Source organism: Zootoca vivipara, chromosome 2 (assembly GCF_963506605.1).
Source record: "Zootoca vivipara chromosome 2, rZooViv1.1, whole genome shotgun sequence".
Taxonomy (NCBI): Eukaryota; Metazoa; Chordata; class Lepidosauria; order Squamata; family Lacertidae; genus Zootoca; species Zootoca vivipara.
This window is the reverse complement of record NC_083277.1, coordinates 55915118-55933582: the sequence shown is the minus strand read 5'-3', so window position 1 is coordinate 55933582 and position 18465 is coordinate 55915118. Positions and strand designations below refer to the sequence as shown.

Sequence of the window (18465 nt, the reverse complement as noted above, 5' to 3'; positions counted from 1 at the left end):
TCAAATGTCCTAGTAGGTTTATATGGGAGAACACAATCTGGTTTAATGAACTATTTTAGAGTGGCATTTTTTTCCTATCAGCTATTGTATGATAAAGTGCTATGGTAGGAAAAATTGGCAGAACTCATACATCTTAATGGAATAGTAACTGGCAAAGAAATGCCAGAGGGCCATGAAGCTGAAGTTAAGTTTAAAGTTATATACATAGCTAGCTTCCGAACTGTGGAGCCATGAATGCTTCAGGGCAGAACCTTATTTAATAAAGAAGAGAATGCATAAAAGTATTCAGAGAAAGGAAGTTACATAAAGAACAGCAGACACATTCTTGCTATTACCCTTTGCCAAGGCTGGAGCAGTTCAAACTATAGGAGTTATTGCTATCACCATTTGTAATGGTTGAAGAGGAGCAAGAGCTTGCTGATGATTTTGAAGAGGTAGCTAGATTTCTGCTTGTTGCAGTGCTTGATCTGGGAGGGGAAAAAAGTAGTAAAAATCCCATCAGGGTTTTTGGTTTTGTTTTTTAAAAATAAATCCTGATATTCTTTAACTGACTTTTTAGTATAGCTTACTATTTTAAACTGTTTATTTTTGGATTTCCAACCCAGAAGGAATGACTACAGTATCAGGTTGAAGAGGTGGATTGATTGTTTATGAGTCAATGGAATTAGAAATCTAGTACTCACCCTCATTCCGTATGAAATTTCCCTATTGTAAAATACCAAGGAGAACTTATGCAAGTGGTACTAAGCTACACAAGGCAATTTCTTACATGGCAGAGCACATGATACGCTGTGCCAACATTCGCATTCCAGCTGATTAAGAGATCTCCAAATAATTGCTAGGAAAGAGCCATACTTCTGAATCAGTGTTTGATCCATAATCTATCATTGTAATGAGTACTAGGCTAGCAAGACTACTAATCTTAACTGGTACAAGGCCCCAGATTCATATTTGCATACTTATAGCATAAATCTGCCCCCTCCCAGCAGACCAGAAGGCAACCAACAGGACTTTTAGGACTAAAATTAATCTACTAAATGAAATTATTATCTTTTGAAAAAGAAGGCTTAAGTAGAATAGATATTCCTTGGCATAATCTACCAGTGATTTGTAAATACTATACTATTTTAACTACCTCTGGGTGTAGTCAGGGGCCAATAAGAATTGTAATGCCTGATACATTGGGTGGAATTCAATGTTTCATCTTCCAATAATTCCACCTATGCAAGCCCTGTACTGTGCTGGAAGTTCTTCTGATCTTTCCCAAGCTAATTTAGGGAGCATGTGGGAGAGAGGGGGAATGAAGCGGTGCATAGGATAGTTCTGTTTTTTAAAAAACTGAGCTGAGCATTTCACTACCTCTTAAGAAAAGTATTATTTCAATATAGTAAAAAAAAATTAATTCCATCAATATTAGGTGAGGTAGAAATGTAACTTTAGAGTACAGTGGTATCCCTGGATGCAAACGGGACCCATTCCGGAGCCCCGTTCGCAACCTGAACAGTGCGCAGCCTGATGCGCCGAATCTGCGCATGCTTGCCGCACAATTCGGTGCTTCTGTGCATGACGTCAATCGGTGCTTCTGCGCATGCGCAAATTGTCAAACCCGGAAGTAACCCGTTCTGGTACTTCTGGGTTCGGCACGTTCATATCCCGTGATGTACGCAACCTGCAGCGAATGTAACCAGAGGTATAACTGTATGTTTTTGGTACTGATTTTTTAAAGTCAATGCTACTTCAATTTAGAAAAATGAGTACAGTGGTACCTCGCAAGATGAATGCCCTGCAAGACGAATTTTTCGCAAGACGAATGCATCTTGCGATCTGATTGTGGCTCGCAAGACGAATTCGTTTTGCGAAAAATTCGTCTTGCGAACTGCGGTTTCCCATAGGAATGCATTGAAATTTAATTAATGCGTTCCTATGGGCAAAAAAAGAAATTTCAATGCATTCCTATGGGAAACCACGATTCGCAAGACGACTTTTTCGCAAAACGAATTGACTCGCGGAACGAATCAAATTCGTCTTGCGAGGCACCACTGTATAACAGGACTTAGGGCATTTCCGATCTCATTGTTTAGCCTGAAGGCTCTCAAAAGTGGCTAACAAGTTAAAATAAAACAAGACAATAAACACAATGTAATAAAAACAGAATAGAGAAAGAAGAAAAATAGTCAGTGTCATGCCAAGTTAAACGTTGGTAGAGACACCTCTCAGACCCAAGCTAGACAGAGGCACAATTCAGACATCACAAACTGAGATAGAGAAACGGTAAGTGTAAATAGAGAAAAACTTACTTTGACTGAGGTTGCCTGGGCCATGTACCATCTTCATTCTTCACTTCTATTAACACTACCTTTAAAGTTCAAGAAAAATAATAGTAAAGCTAGGTAAAGGGAGTGCTATCTTATAGATCTGGGCTTTCTTTGGTTACGTGCAGAAAAATACAAGCAAATCAGTGCTTACAAAACAGGAGATGCCCAATTAAATAACCCCCATGCTAACATCTTAGGATGTACAGGAGGCTCTGGCAGGCTTTTGACTCAGCAGCATTTACAAGTTACCATTTAAGGAATCAGCATCTACACAGAAGAGTTGTTCACACTACTGTGGAAATTTGATCACAACATGTCTTTTTCAGGCCCACAAATCACACGGCAGGAACAGCCACCACCTGCAGCTGCTTCTATATGATTGCTGCTAGGCTGTGAAGATCAAACCTATCAATTCTTAAGGAAATCAGCCCTGAGTGCTCCCTGGAAGGACAGATCGTGAAGCTGAGGCTCCAATACTTTGGCCACCTCATGAGAAGAGAAGAATCCTTGGAAAAGACTCTGATGTTGGGAAAGATTGAGGGCACTAGGAGAAGGGGACGACAGAGGACGAGATGGTTGGACAGTGTTCTCGAAGCTACGAACATGCGTTTGACCAAACTACGGGAGGCAGTGCAAGACAGGAGTGCCTGGCGTGCTATGGTCCATGGGGTCACGAAGAGTCGGACACGACTAAACGACTAAACAACAACAACAACAAAAGGCTGTGAATGCAGTAGCTCTTCCACAATGGCTGCCATTTGACTGAACCTGGTCAAATAGTTGAGAAACCAGCTCAAATTTCAGAACACTTTGTATGACTACATAATCACATGGGATGGGATCCAACTTCCAAGACCTACTAGAGCAGTGTTTCTCAACCTTTTTTGGGCCACGGCACACTTGTTCCGTGACAAAAATCACGAGGCACACCACCATTAAAAAAGTTAAAAAATTTAAATCTGTGCCGCCCTATATTATAATTATGACTGTAAGAAACACTTGCCAAATATTGCTTTCCGGTGGGTCAGTGGCGTGTATTGGCGGCCGCCAGGCTCGTTTGCACTGAGCTTTGGGACAGAGGAGGAGAAATATTGCTTTCCGGCGGGTCAGTGCTGTGTATTGGCGGCCGCCAGGCACGTGACAATGTAAATCGCCCTTCTTGTTGCCGCACGTCGCGGCACACCAGCCAGCGTCTCGCGGCACACTAGTGTGCCGTGGAACAGCGGTTGAGAAACGCTGTACTAGAGGAAGCAAGAGCTCCCACTAGCACAATTGGGCTCCCCCCATGTGCCCCAAAATTGGTGTCAGAAGGACCCTCAGAACAGCATGTCAGGGTGGTGGTTAGGAGCAATAATTCTGTCTGGCAAGCTGAAAAGCTGGCCCCGACAGAATGACAGCCATAGCATTACCTTGAATTCCTCCCATTGTAACTTTTTTTACAAATTGCAGCCTTGTTGACAGCCCACAGGGTGAGCAATACAACATACGACATTTGGACTTCTTACCTGTCCCTGATAGAGCCCCGCATCTTGTATAGTGCTGTCAAGTTTGCTTAGCTGCTCATAAGTATTACTCATGTATCTGCTCCACAGCCTAATTTCTTTTCCGTCAGGAATACTAAACTGCTTTCGCATTTCATTTTCAATAGTAGCTGATAAGAAAGAGACAAAGCTGTATTTATTACAAGCTGTATTTTGACTAGGTTGGGGGAGTGTAGCTCGTTCAAAGTGTAAAAAAGTGCTTATTTACTAGTGCTAAATAAACAAGAAGGTGTATACTAATTCTGGATTATTTTACATTGGTGAATTATTAACTGTATCTATACATACCAGTTTTCTATAAAATTTAATTTCTGACTACAGCTATATTGCTTGAAATAGCTAAATATTATCACTTTAAAAGATAAGGAATCATTTATTTAAAATGCAACTAGGGTTAATTGAAGCTGGCATTCTACTACTACTGAAATAACCAGTCTGCTGGTAGGATTGTTTGAACAATGGCAGAAGCATCTAAATCTGAAGAGAAACTGTCAGTTCTAAGGACAAATAATAAAAGCTGGAGTGAAATCGTGGTTTAGCAATAGTATAGGAGGGTCAGATGTGTAGAAGCACTCACCATTTCACAGGGGAAAAGGAAGTAATTTCAGATGATTGTGAAAACAAAATTAGAAAGAGGTTGCAAAAAGAAAATGATAAAATATACTTGCCCCATTTAATGATCTAAATAAACTACGTACTAGACACTACTAGGTGTGGATGTGTTTCAAGGTGTGTTATGGGGTTAGCAAACAGCTACTTACCAACAGTGTCTGCTTTGCTGAAATAAGAGCTCATAAGATTAGCAGGATCACTGTTCTGACACAGCTTCAGCTCCAAAAGATAAACTTCTACTTTACAGTGCTTCACAAACAGTCCATACTCCACAACCTAGGAAGAAAAAGTTTCCTGTAAAGTAGGTACAACAAACTATTCTGAAAGCAAATATGTAGTCTAAACTGAAGGGCTCCACCCTCAAAGTATCCATATCTTGGCCTGACAGATAGCAGTGCCATCATCTACAGTTTCACATAAAACAGAAGTCCTTGGTTTTAACTCTAGTTCTGCAACTGGCAAAGTGGTTTCAGATAATCCTGCAGAGGTTTCTACAGAGCAATCCAAAGTGTGTTTATTTTGAAATTAGCTCCACTGAAGTTAACACCAACCTATGGTATTTCTTTTTTAAAAATTGGGACAGAAATACCGGTATGTATGATGGCTCTGCAGGTTATCGTTAACTATTCTTCTTAGCTATTCAAACCAAGAGGTAAGACCCTGGGTGGATAAAAATCAATGGTTTTTAAATAAATAAATAAAATCAACAAAATTTAAATTGGATTTTTAAAATAAAATGCTTTTGGAGGAAAAATCTTTCTAAAGATAGTTTTCTATTTAAGTTACATTATAGTCCAAACGCTATTCATCAGGAAATAAGGATTTGCTTTGAGTTTTTCATGTGTGCTAAAACTCAGTCTAAGTTTTTTTTAAAAAATGTTTAACAGCATCAGTTAACAAACATGGATACATATGCTATAATGTTATTGTTTTAGTTAAGTAAATTGTTTAAATTGTTATCAAGGAAATGATTATTTTTCTCCTCCCAATAAAGTACAGCAGAAAAGTTGTCCAAATATAAACAGTTAACTTATTAAACATCACAAAAATGTCATAATCATCTGCCTATTTCTAATAGTAGAACCAATTCAGTAATTTTTGCTATAACTGTAAAAACTACTCTGAAAATTTATTTTTCCAAAAATGAAACCTTCATCTGGTTGTAAATATTAAGATTATACCAGCAAGAATGAGTCTTTCTGTTAAAAAATGATTTAAATCAAGTCTTACTGGCTAGTGATTTAAATCAATTTGAATTAAATCAAATCAACCGACACTTGCGAGATGGTTTTTGTTTTTCATTTCCATTTCAATCAATAATAAAAGCAATAAAAGAAAAAAAAGATCAGAAATGGATCATAACAATATGTAGTGCAGTATCAAACAGTTAAAGTAAATGCAACCTAAACAAAACTAAAAAGGGGAAAGGGGGTTTTCTGGGGGAGGAGGGAGAAAAGGGGGAATTACCCTTCCTATTTTACATTTGCACGTTCCTTTTAAGGCCTACATTTAAAAAGCATATACTGTATTTTAGCAGCAATATGGGCATGTTTAGCTTATCTTCTTATTCTGAAAATGGAATTATTCCTATGACACATCACATGCTCTTTTATACATCGTTCATTAAGATTATACTAGATTGCATTAGCAAGTATTATGTATTATTTATTGGACAGTTAACTATTTGGTTTCAGATCCAGCCTATAAAGCAATTTGCTGCATTGTGTAGCTCCTTGGAGTCCTGCTGTGTTTCTGAAGTCAATATACATTATCTCTTCCACTGAAAAGAAGCATTTCTGGTAGAAGGGTCATGTGGAGTGTTCTTTACTGTATTCCCCTATTCAAAGAGTAAACTGTTCTTCTCTTTCCTCTCCTCCCCACGGCAACCCACTCTCTAACCCAGGGGTAGGCAACCTAAGGCCCGTGGGCCTGATGCAGCCCAATCGCCTTCTAAATCCGGTCCGCAGACGGTCCAGGAATCAGCGTGTTTTTACATGAGTAGAATGTGTCCTTTTATTTAAAATGCATCTCTGGGTTATTTGTGGGGCCTGCCTGGTGTTTTTACATGAGTAGAATGTGTGCTTTTATTTAAAATGCATCTCTGGGTTATTTATGGGGCATAGGAATTCGTTCATTCCCCCCCCCCCCAAAAAAATAGTCCGGCCCACCACATGGTCTGAGGTACGGTGGACTGGCCCACGGCTGAAAAAGGTTGCTGACCCCTGCTCTAACCTGCTCCAGTCTCCTCACTCGACACAACCCTCCAAAAATGTTATTTGAGACCCACAGGGGTAGCAGGGAGAGGAGAATGACAAGTCCCACTAGCTGATGGACACAATTGGATACCACCCTTTAACTTCATTCTGTGTTCTGGCTAAATGACTAATCAACAGAGTACAGGGCAACTGAAAAGAAACTTTCTCCTCTACTCTACATTAGCTAAGCAAGACATATTCTATAAAGCCATTCTGAAACTGTAAGAGCCATCCTAATACTGGGAAGAGCAACCCTACCCTGTATTTCCAGTTATTCAACCTTACCCGTCCCATGCACCAGTTAAATGACACCTAAATCTTTTTTATAGCGTTCATTTCTCTGGGTAGCTCAAGAGATAATTCACAGGGTTCCACAAAGCAGCAAAACAGTATAAGTTAAATAAAGATCATTTGTTACAGGCAGGAAGCCGTGTTGGTCTGACGTAGTTGAAACAAAAAATTAAAAAAAAATCCTTCCAGTAGCACCTTAGAGACCAACTAAGTTTGTCATAGGTATGAGCTTTCGTGTGCATGCACACTTCTTCAGATACCATTATCACTTACCTTTCTCACTATTGGTTTCTGTCCCTCTATACAACCATACCAATTTACTAATTTGTTCCAGGCTTCAGTAGGAACCAACACATAATCCAACTCATCAATGAGATGCTCTTTCAGAGTCTGAGCTTCTGAGTCTAAAAAGAAAAGGAAACATAACGGCAAACAGGAAGATAAGCAGTTCTCCTGGAAATCCTGCATAAAACAAACACACTTTCAAAGCGACAGACACTTCTGAAAATGTAACTTAAGGTAATTTAAATAGCCACATCAAAGTGAGTCTTGAGGAGAATCAAGTGGTATTATTTCACAATCTAATTTCAGACTTCCCTTTTGACAAACACAGAATTTCAAACTATTAATTAAATAAAACCAGCTGTATAGTATTTAAAGTTTTCTTTAAAAAGTACAATGCAGAACTAGAAGACTTTCCTATACCAATATGATCCAGAGACTTTGAGAAGCAAACAAACTTTTTATGTTTGTACACATACTTTCTAGTGATTTCCTGAGACTCAGCTAGACAGGTAAAGAAAAAGCAATTTATTGTATATGCATTGTATGTGAGATATAACATTGCACTACCAGATGGCGGCGTGGAGTCCCATTTTTCTCTACCTGTCTTCCCTGTTTAAATTTACAATGCTTTAAACTGAAACGCTTATTTGATATGTCTAGATCCAGCCTTGGTCTGAGGAACACAGCATCTATATTGCATTTTGCTGCTAAATCTAAATACGTAGCTCTACCTATCCACAATATTTATTACTTTAAACCTTGTAAAGAGTTGCTCAAGTGTTATTTCTCAGGACTGTATCTGGAGAGAGGTGGCATGTCAGAATGGTGTGTTCCTTCCACTGCTTCTGCTGCCACTGGGAACCTCTTGCAATACAGGAAAATGCGCTTTCAAGGTATCTAGTCTCCCAAATAATGAAAGATCATGTATGAAGCAGGCTTCAGATTTTAAGTTATCACCTTACCAAGGTCAACTTTGTGCCACAGCAAACCTGAACCTGTACTAAGCCAAAGAAGCAAGGACCTGGAGCTCAGGGGGAGAATCAAAAACTTATTCAACACAAGTTAATTTCAGTGGATACATCTAATGATTTGAAGTTCTATGACACAGTATACCAAACTTACAACACAGAAGCAGATGCAATCGTTAACACTTTCAGTTTCCATTTACAAAAAAAGGAAAGAAATCTGCTTTCAGGCCTAGGCTGAGTGGAGGAATGGAAAAAAACCCGCAGGAAGGGTGTGGAAGCCAACAATGAGACACTTATTTAAGGGTGGAACCTCTAAGACTTGTTACAATACTAGCTATAATTGCAGTAACTGCTGATATGACAATCATGCTAGAGTCCATCATAGTTTTTCCAAAGCAAGCTGCTTATCATATAGAAGAACTAATATCCCTACTTACGAATTGGGAAAGTGTACTGGAAAAGATTGGAGGGGAAGGGCATGGACTCCCTTGTCAGAACATAGTCCAAAAAGCAATACTGTACAGTGACATTTTCTCTCCTCCAGTTCTGAGAGTCCTTTCCAAACTCCAGATCCTACTATGCATCCTAATCCCCTCTTCACACAACTTTACCTGCAAAAAGCCCCGAGTTATCAATCGGTCCCGGGAAGAGATTCGGCTCTCCAACGTTGTACAAGTCCCAACTGTCAAAGCCCACGTATTTCTTCCACTGCTTGAACCACCGGCTGTCAATTAGGAACCTGCAATAAAAGGGAGGAAAGACGCCTTTAGAAGAGGAGGAAGGGGGAAGATAGAGTAATAAAACAAACAAACAAACAAACAAACAAACAAACGGGACAGGGTTGGAGCGAGAGGCAGAAAAGGTAAACAAAGTTGCTGCAGCGGACGGGGCAGAAGAACAGTGAGTCAGCACCGGCACCGGCAGCGACAGGGCCCGGCCGGCACCGACATGTCCTTTGCCTACCACGGACACCGCCAGGCACCGAACTCCCTGGGGCAGCAGCTCGCGCCTCCTGTTGCCCACCCCCCTTCCGAACACCCGCATTCGAAAGCCAACAGTCCGAGCGCGGGGAGGGCCTGCGCGGAGGAGGCGGAGCGCGCGCGGCCTGGCTCTGAACCTGAGTCACCGAGAGACGAAAGGAGCCGCCGCTCTCTCCCGCTCCCGCCGCCGCCCGCCCCCCCCCCCCCAACCGCCCCGCGCCCTTCTCACCAAGACTCTCCCGGCCGCAGCGCCGTCCCCAGCAGCGGCATAAGTTCCGCCCGCTGCGTCCCAGCGTCCGGCCTCAGGCCGGCGCCGCCGCCTCCCCCGCCGTCTAACCCTACTTCGGCTGCCGCCATGACAGTACTGCAAGCGCTTTCGCCCGGCCGGCCGTCCCCAACTGCGGATATCCTTCCTCGCCCGGCCGCCGCCGCGCGCACAGAACGCCACTGCGCAGGCGCGGCGACGCCTCCGGGCGTTCGGAGGGCAGGGAGCGCCGGGCCGAGCGCCTGCGCCCGAGTGGGGTGTTTTGACGCTGAGGAAGAAGAGGCCGCTTTCCGCTGAAGTGAAAGGGCGGGCGGCGGGGAATCCCTCGATGTCCAGTCGCTCACACACGCTCAGTCTGCGGTGTCAGTTACCTCTGAAGGGCTGAGAATTGCAGGTCCTGCCTCAAACTAGATTGCGACCCTGGCTATAAAGGGAATTCTTCTGCATTCGGTGGACTAGAACTACCAACATCTAGAGGGCACCACGTTGGCGACCCCTGGATCTGTGCTGGTGCAGCTGCCTTTTGGCTTTAGCTGTTATGCTGCCATGACACTTTCTTCTCTCTGGACCAGTCTTCGAAACCAGTAGCCATCAGAGTGATTTGATATTGAAGGTCTTGTGCAGACATCCCCAGACTTTGGCCTTCCAGATGTTTTGGACTACAATTCCCACCATCCCTGACCACTGGTCCTCTTAGCTAGGAATCATGGGAGTTGTAGGCCAAAACATCTGGAGGGCCGCAGTTTGGGGATGCCTGGTCTTGTGGGTCATCCTGCTGGGTTGGCATATAAGGGCAATGGCACCATCCTTATCATAAGCTTTTTTTGGAGGCTGCTCTCCTAGGAAATATAGGGTAGGATGTTGGGCTCTTTCTTTTTGCGGCAACCATTAATATTGGGCGATATTAAATTGCAGTTGCTTACTTGTGCAACAGGCTTCCTGCTCCTGCAGATGGGACTTCCCCTTTCCCATTTCTCCCCTGCAACTCCCCAACACATGGCAAATCTGCTTTGGAGGTTAGCACTCTCTCCAGAACAGATTGTAGTAGGCAGAAAACTAGTATGCAAGTAGATTGTTATCACCACCACCACAAACTATGGTCCTAAAGATATGACTGAGGTATCACATTAAAGCACAGAACAAATATGCTTACAGAAGAGCAATAGCCATTACTCTCTCCCATCAGATAATCTTCAAGAGAAAAATAGGGGGTAAAGGCAGTATGTAGTCTTTGAAATACTATTGGTTGCAAGATCTCTGGTTTCTGTTAATTGAAGTAAGTCTTCCATAGCTATTTGCTTAGCTGTTGAAACGAACAATTCCTCCAAAGGCCTTCATACACAAAGTCTAGGAAAGATGGGGTTGGAAGATATTCAGTGGAAAGGATGCATGATTGCCCTCTGAAAAGATAGATCTTGATATGCTTTGACCATGCTAAAGATATTAGTGTTATTAGGACAACAGGATATGAGGATAATTTGTACAATTACAAATTTTAACAACTGCCTGTTATAACTATAAAGTAATTGTATTGTTAATCCCTTTTTTTGTTACATTCTTCAAACACCCATCTAATAAATCAATAATGCTGGGGCGTGTGTGGAATGAGCAAACAACATTGTCACAGCATTTGTCAATTGTGTGTGCATATGAGAGAGGGAATGTCACAGGAATAGGACACAGGTAAGATACACGCACAAAAATATCTACAAATGTGAGTTTCGTTTGTAGTATATTTTTCATCTAGTTCCAGTTTCCACTCCTGTCAAATGCTTGACCCGCCTTTTTATTTCTAGCAAATTATTACCTTCCATATTTGTGATGTTGCTTATTGAATCCAATTTGTTAATAAGGACTATGATTCGGTAGAACTCTATGTAGTGTTTTTTGCCAGTAGAAGCCAGGTACCCAACTTATATCACATAATTTATTATGTCAATCCACAGCTGTAGGAAAAAATTTTTTTGTCTTGGTTCACATATAATGCTAAACCAAATTGTGGTTTAGCATGAACACAGATTCCTGGAGACAACATAACTGCTGCAATCCTTCTTTGGTTCTGCTGCTGGCATGCTACCCAGGGCTAAGCCATATTTTGGTTTAGGATGCTGTCTAAATGCAGACTCATGGTTTGTCTTCTCCAGACAAACTAAGCTGAAAACCAAGAACATGCCTTAATTACAGCTCATGGTTTGCCCTAGAGCAAGACAAAGCACAAGCTCTGGTTTGGACAACATGCCAAGCAAAACCATAGCTTAGGCTAGAAACTGCAGTAGCAGCAGCACTGGAGAAGTACAGCAACCATGAACTACTCTCAAGGGAGCTGCTCAGTCATGGTTTAAGTTATACTTCAGCTCTTTTGGTAATGTGTTAAAAGAGCTTAGGCTGAGATTTCACATAACTAGTTGCTACCTAATGTTACACAGCCTTATTATAAAGACACAGAAATAATCGTCTTTGAAGCATTTTATTGGCATAGAATTTCATAAACTGCTGTTTTCCCTAGTGTAATTAACTACATCTTCACATACAAAATTTTACAAATACATCAAGTGTCCTTCAAGTGTTTAGAAGAAGCACCATCATAAATAAAATTTTGATGGAGAATAGAAACTTACTGCCAGAGTAAACAGATGAATTGCTGAAAAACAAGATCAGGCAACAGAGACAAACAGCATGGAGTTTGGCACATGAAGGGCTGTTTCACATAGTAGGATTTAATGCACACATTAAAGCAGCCACTCATATTATTCAGGCCACTCATATTATTCAGCCTTGAGTCATGTAATACATGGTTGCCTCGCACATTAGAGGAAGAGTTATAATTTAGCTTACATCACGGCAAATAGATTCCTGCATTTCAATGAAGTTTCATTGCTATGATGCATAAGCAACTTTATTCTGCTTATTCAGTTAGATCAGCCCAGTCTAATCTCAGACAGATCTGCAATTCACTATAGTATGGAAAATACCTAAGACATCATCTAAGCAATAGCCTAGCTGAAAAAAAGAAGTAGAAGCAAGGCAAATTTGCTGGTTCTTGGTGACTCGCTAAAGCAGCTTTTGAATATCATCCTGGATCTTGATGGTTTCAAAATGCCTGCTGTAACGCTTGAAAGGCACTCCATCACGGCTTATGAGGAACTTCTCAAAATTCCATGCGATGTCACTGCGACACACAGGGGACCAGATGATGAGCTGTGGGTTGGTCATCAGAGGCATGGGGTCATCGTGTGGAAAGGGCAACGCTTCCTTCAGGAATTTGAAGAGTGGGTGAGCTTTTTCCCCATTCACCTCACACTTCTCAAAGACACTGAAGTTGGGCTCATACCCATTGCCTGGGCGAACATACTTTAGTGAATTTAGGATCTCCTCGTTGGTGGCATTCTCCTGTAAAAAGAATAGAGAAGATATATCCTTAATTCCAAATGTCAGTACAGGGTATAGCAAACAGCCACAGCAGCACCAACCAGACTACCGACTTCTGCTTTATGTGACATTTTCTTCTGCTTCACCAACCCCTTTACCATGCCAATAGCAGCTTTGCAGAGATAAAGATTTGTCTTCTTGCAAAAACACTCCCTTCTGTCACAACTTGCTACTTGTTACAGTTTCTTAGTTTAGTTCAGCAAACATAGGGAGATTAAAGTTATGGAGAAAAGCAAGTTTTACCTACCAGTTCTATAAACTGCTCTGCTGCAGTTGCAAGGAGTTATAGGATCTGAAACTTCATGTTCCTCATTGAAAGTAACATTTACAGAACAAATAATTTCTTCCTCAAACATAAGTCAACTGATGTGAGTTAAATATTCCCTAGCATATTGCCCAAGCAGTGATACATATTTTGGGGTAGTGCTGTGGATGTCTCTTGTCAAATAGCAGAAGTCTTAAATAACTGGGTAGGAGGGGTGGGGAATGAAGCAATAAAAAGCACTTTTAAATTCTTTCCAGTTTAAGCCCTTACAAGCAGAATGTGATGTTGCCACACAGTTTAGGCGAGTACCCTAATTGGAAGTTTGTGCATAAGGCTTTAGATGTGCAATCAAAATGAACAGTTCAACTTGTACACTTTGACTATACAAACTGCTTCATTCCCTGCCCTATCTTGAGTACCCCACTGCTTTTTGTCCCATTCAGATAAATACTGCTTCAAGCCTCAGTTCATGTAACACTAATAAGTCCCTGCTGCACACTGCCTCCAAGGTGTGGCTGGGAACTGAAATTTTACAACACCCTTATCAATTCTGGTGAAGCAGGTATTTGTACACACCAGCATCAGCAACCCACAATCAGTCTCCTGCCAGGATTTGACCTAGTCCTAGACCTTTTGGGTTGTATGCAACTAAATCACCCTCTTAGCACAAGGACTTCCTTCCACTTGTGCAACAAGCTTTCCTCTCCCACTCCTTGTGTGCCCCCCATCTGCTCTGGACTGTTGGGGAGCCCCCAGAAGTGACAGGAGGCAAGGGAATAGGATCTCCTGTTGTATACCAAGTAGGGTTTGAAAAACAAGAAGCTTATTTACACCTCCTACTGAGCAAGATCTGTCAAAATGACTAAGCCAGTAAGTACAGTACTGTAAGAGCACAGCTGCTTTATTACTCTCACAGAGGTAGCCATCCTTTGAGCCAGCTACTTTGTTGAAAACTGCAGACTTCCAAGCCTTACCAAACTATCACCTCACGATCCTCATGCTGCAAATTAAGATGGTAAAATGCACGTTTCAATTCCTGTATTTGACTGCTTGTCACTCTACCTGCTCCAACAACAAGAGCAGCAACTGGTCTATGCAGCCTTCCCCACTTTGTTCCTTGGTGTACAAAGTCAAGCCTGAACATGGATAAATTTAGTCTATTTTCCACTCCCATCTGGAGAATACATTTATAGTACGAATATACAGTACCACTTTAATGGTCTTGGAGAATCCTGAGAACTGTCGACTGGGAAATGTAGCTTTGCAAGACCAGCACCCTTAAACTACAGTTCCCAGTATTCTCCTTGACTGCTGGAGCAATACAGTAGCACTTTACAGGTAGGTAGCCGTGTTGGTCAGTCATAGTCAAAACAAAATAAAAACAATTCCTTCCAGTAGCACCTTTAGAGACCAACTAAGAAGTGTGCATGCACACGAAAGCTCATACCAATGACAAACTTAGTTGGTCTCTAAGGTGCTACAGGAAGTAGCACTTTAAATGAAGTTCCAAAGTTCCAAATGCCATTCTCAAAAGAGGTAGCTGTAGCTGGTTCAGTCAGAACCACCGTCCCCATTTCCACTTCACACAAGTGGAGTTGCACAGAGGTTGGAGAATCCTAGACTCCCTTCTGTAAGGGGAAGAAAAGGCGGCATTTGAGTGAGTGTGTGGGAAGGAAGAGTTTACGCAGTTTAGCTTATGAGCAGACAGGGGAAACGGGTACGGTTGCAAAAGCAGCAGCCACACGTCTACAACACAACTTGTAGGGTGTTCTCTCTGCTGGAAAATGTAGCATAGCCTTGCTTCCTCTCTCCCCTCCACAATCATCCAACAAGGTGCTGACTTGAGCAACTGGGTTAAGTGTTTCCTCGGGTCGCGTTTCCCACCACTATCAATGCCCCAAGGGGATCTTGCTAACCTTTCCTGCACTCGGCAGGCATAAACATAGCTGCCAAGTTTTCGCTTTTCTCGCGAGGAAGCCTATTCAGCATAAGGGAAAATCCCTGTAAAAAGGGATAACTTGGCAGCTATGCATAAAGCCAGCTTTTTTTGGGGGGGGCATTCCTCATCGAAACACTCTTATGCCTAGATAAGAGCCTGTAAAGCAAGCGGGGCGGGGGATGTTGTGGCGATACGCAAGGATCAGTTTCAGCAGCTGGGAAGGCGCGGTTCTTATCACAGAGAAGGCAGGGGTGGCTGGGAGTCGTGACAGAGCTCCCAAGAACTAGGTTCACGCCCGCTCCATCGTGAGCGTTAGGAAGAGAGAAAATAAAGCTTCTGGCCATGTACAGAGTGCGTTCTTTCCTTCCCCCTCCCGCCCCTTCCTACAAACCTAGGACTGAGAAGCCTCCACACAAAGCAGCCCCAGTAGCGCTCCCCTCACCCCATAAAAAGACCTGCATGCCCACTTGGGAGCTTGTGTCGCCCAAGGGCGCCTCGTCCCCTGCACAGCAGGAAAAGCTCCCAAGCGGAAGGTCTCGTCCTCCTCGCCCCCTCGACGGCGGCTACGGTACCTGGTGGCCGAATTGGTTGCACGGGAAGGCGAGCACCGTGAGCCCCTGAGGCCCAAAGCGCTGCTGGAGCTCTCGGAACTGCGTGAAGTCCCGGCTCGTGGTGCCTCAGAGGGAAGCCACGTTGGAGACGAGCACCACCCGGCCCAGCAGCGAGCCCAGGTCGACGGGCTCCCCACCGCCCAGGGGCCGCGCAAGCACTCCCGCCAGGCTAGACAGCGATGCTCCCGCCATGCTGCGAGCTATCGAGGATGCTGCTGCTGCAGAGCAAGTGGACGGCCCGGAGGCACCTCTCGCCCTTTTCAGCGTGCCCAGCAACTCCGCCCACCTCGCCATGGCTCTGTCTGGTCCTGGGGTAGGTGGGGCTAGCGGGGAAAAACTCCGCCCATCGTCTTTGTCCTCGCCTGCCGCGGATAAACTGAATCGGCTTTCTTTTACTCCACCCCGATTCTGACCGCTTCCTGCCGCGAGCATTCCAGGCATGCGCAGGAACCCTGAGATTCAAAGGTCATTTTCAAACGTCGGTTGTGAATGAGTGATTGTTTGGCTCGAAGCCAGCGTGGTTTGCTGGCGTTTCTCTTCCTTTTGAATTAATTCAATCATTCTCTTCTTAAAGATCCCACCTCACTTAAAGCACAGCCACTCTTCTGATGAAGGGAACGCAGCCCTGCTGCTGCTGTGGAGAGGAGATCAAGCAGCAAATAACCACCTGCTCCGTTTCTTAGGAAGCAGAAGCTGATTCCTAAGGGGTCTGATTTGGGATGTCTCAAAGCTTAAGGTGGGCTGCATGCCCCAAGTTGCTTATGTATCATTGTCCTCGAGTCATCACGCATTTATGGGTGTTGTGGTTCTGAATGGCGAAGGTTGTTTTAGGTCTCGAAGGAGACACTCCCGGCCATGGGGATACATGATGTGGGGTACAGCAAAGCTTATTTTGGGGTTCAGAACGCTAGTTCCTTTTAAAGTTTTCGGATTCACATGTGTTTCGAATTCTCATGCAATAAGGAAATTAAAATTAGGCCAGCTGGTTCAGCATCCTCTGATTTGACTCCCATAACCCAAGCCTCCTCCTCCAAGTGACAAGTCCTTTTCTCTGCAGCTGTGGGGAATGCAAAATGTGTAGCTGCCCCGCCCCTACCTCTCTTGCGGAAGGCAGAAGCAGTCCGCTTGCTTGCTAACCCTCTTTGTGCAGGTTTGGTCATAATTTACTAGATTGCTGTGGGGAACTTCTATGCTAGCCTGAGCATCATATAGGAGGGCTGGGATAAAAACGAAAAATGTTTCATCACTTCTTTCATTTACCGTACAAAAAAAAAAAAAAAGAGGAAAGGAAAGCAACTGTAACAAATTGCCCAACCTGGATGGTGTGGGTTCTAGTACTGTGGGAGGAGAACAAAAATCTCCCAATTTTCTCTATACACCACTTCATTTATTTTTTTAAAAAATGAATTATAAAGTACTATTTCCACTGAAAGGATTTCCTGCTCCAGTCTCAGTTATTAGATATTTTTATATTGCACAAGAGAAACTGTAAAAATAAATAAATATGGAAACAAATTAGGGATTGGAAAGATGTAGATCAGGTTCTGAATAACCAGAACAATCAGATGTTAGAACTGGAAGGAAAAGTCTTTATTTCAAAAAACTGGGCTTAAAGTTGTGACTGATCATTACACCATCCTGGCAAGCTTTGACATGCTGAAATCTAAATGTACCAACTCATTAGTAAGTCTCATTAAACTCAGTTGGGCTTACTCCCAGATAAGTGGATGCAGGATCGTTGCCTAAATCTAGATCTTCCTTATTGCCCCAGAAAAAAAGTTCATATTTGCTGCTTAGTAACCTCTGGAAAAAGAAAATGCTTGAGCAATCTCAATAGTTCCTCAGTGTTTGACTTCAATGAAAATACTTCAAAGCTCCCTCAATATTGCAGTATGCTATAAAGTCCAGGTGAGCAATAACTGCAAATAAAAAGCATTGAAGCTTAGAATAGGAGTGGCAGTCAAACATTAAACAATAAATAGCAGCAGCTCAGCCTCTTGTTGAGCAAGAGCTGGTTTCCTTTGCCTTTAATAGCTCACCTGCCCTCCCGCACTGCTCTTCTAGAAGCTTCTATACCAGCTTGGACACCTCCTCACTCTGGGTGGTGCTGCAGTAAGGACTGGGCCCAGTTAGCCCATTCTGAAAAAGTGAGCAAAAGGAGTCAGAACACCCAACTCCTCCTCTTCCTCTACTTCAGGCATGCATTGCACTAGACAATTAAAACTTCCTATCAGCACAATATAATAACAATTTAAACATCTATGACTTCCCCCAAATAATTATGAGAAATGTAGTTTGTTACGGGTGCTGATAGGGCACCTGAGACAAACCACAAAATGGTGTCCCACTCCCCACTAGGGTAGAAGATCTGCATTGGGAACAAGGAGGAATAAAGATCTACCCTGGGAACAAAGGGATAATAAATATATACATGTGGTACATAAGAGCCAACTCCTAGGGGCCAAGGTCCCTTCACCTCCCCCAATAAAATATTTGAGGTGGCCACCTCCCCAATGTTGATGAGCACTGCTATTCATATGGTGTGTGCGTGTGCTGCATCATGTAATTGATTATGCTGGGTGGGGCTTACCTGCCTCCCCAATATTTTATTCAAGTTGGCACCCCTGCTGCCCAAGCTCACTCATTGAGCTTTATGGCCAAGTAGGGACTTCAGACGTAGGCCATTCCACTTGACTCATCTTTGTGCAC

At 43.0% G+C, this 18465-nt stretch overlaps 2 protein-coding genes across 5 annotated transcripts in view; both read right to left on the bottom strand.

The window, feature by feature from the left end:
• The window catches only part of USP4 (ubiquitin specific peptidase 4), a 40890-nt gene extending 29173 nt beyond the window's left edge, over positions 1–11717 (bottom strand). Inside the window, exons 1-7 of one of the 4 annotated variants that reach the window (XR_009557118.1) lie at positions 9477–9678; positions 8879–9006; positions 7288–7418; positions 4618–4744; positions 3821–3966; positions 2298–2356; positions 336–467 (exon numbers count right to left, since the gene is read on the bottom strand). Coding sequence is in view for 3 of the 4 variants with exons in the window: in XM_035105963.2 (XP_034961854.2) it covers positions 336–467; positions 2298–2356; positions 3821–3966; positions 4618–4744; positions 7288–7418; positions 8879–9006; positions 9477–9604 (851 nt within the window). In the remaining variant the exon portion in view is untranslated. Of the gene's footprint in view, positions 1–335; positions 468–2297; positions 2357–3820; positions 3967–4617; positions 4745–7287; positions 7419–8878; positions 9007–9476; positions 9679–10665 lie in introns of those variants that run through there. The other 3 variants (XM_060271560.1, XM_035105963.2, XM_060271561.1) reach the window with 3 other exon arrangements.
• A 246-nt stretch (positions 11718–11963) lies between these two features.
• Positions 11964–16218, bottom strand: GPX1 (glutathione peroxidase 1). The gene is made up of 2 exons (XM_035105964.2): positions 15718–16218; positions 11964–12902 (listed from the first exon to the last, which is right to left on the bottom strand). The coding sequence occupies exons 1-2, from the start codon at positions 16195–16197 to the stop codon at positions 12564–12566; spliced, it is 819 nt and encodes a 272-aa protein (XP_034961855.2). The 5' UTR covers positions 16198–16218; the 3' UTR covers positions 11964–12563.
• Between the last annotated feature and the right edge of the window lie 2247 nt (positions 16219–18465).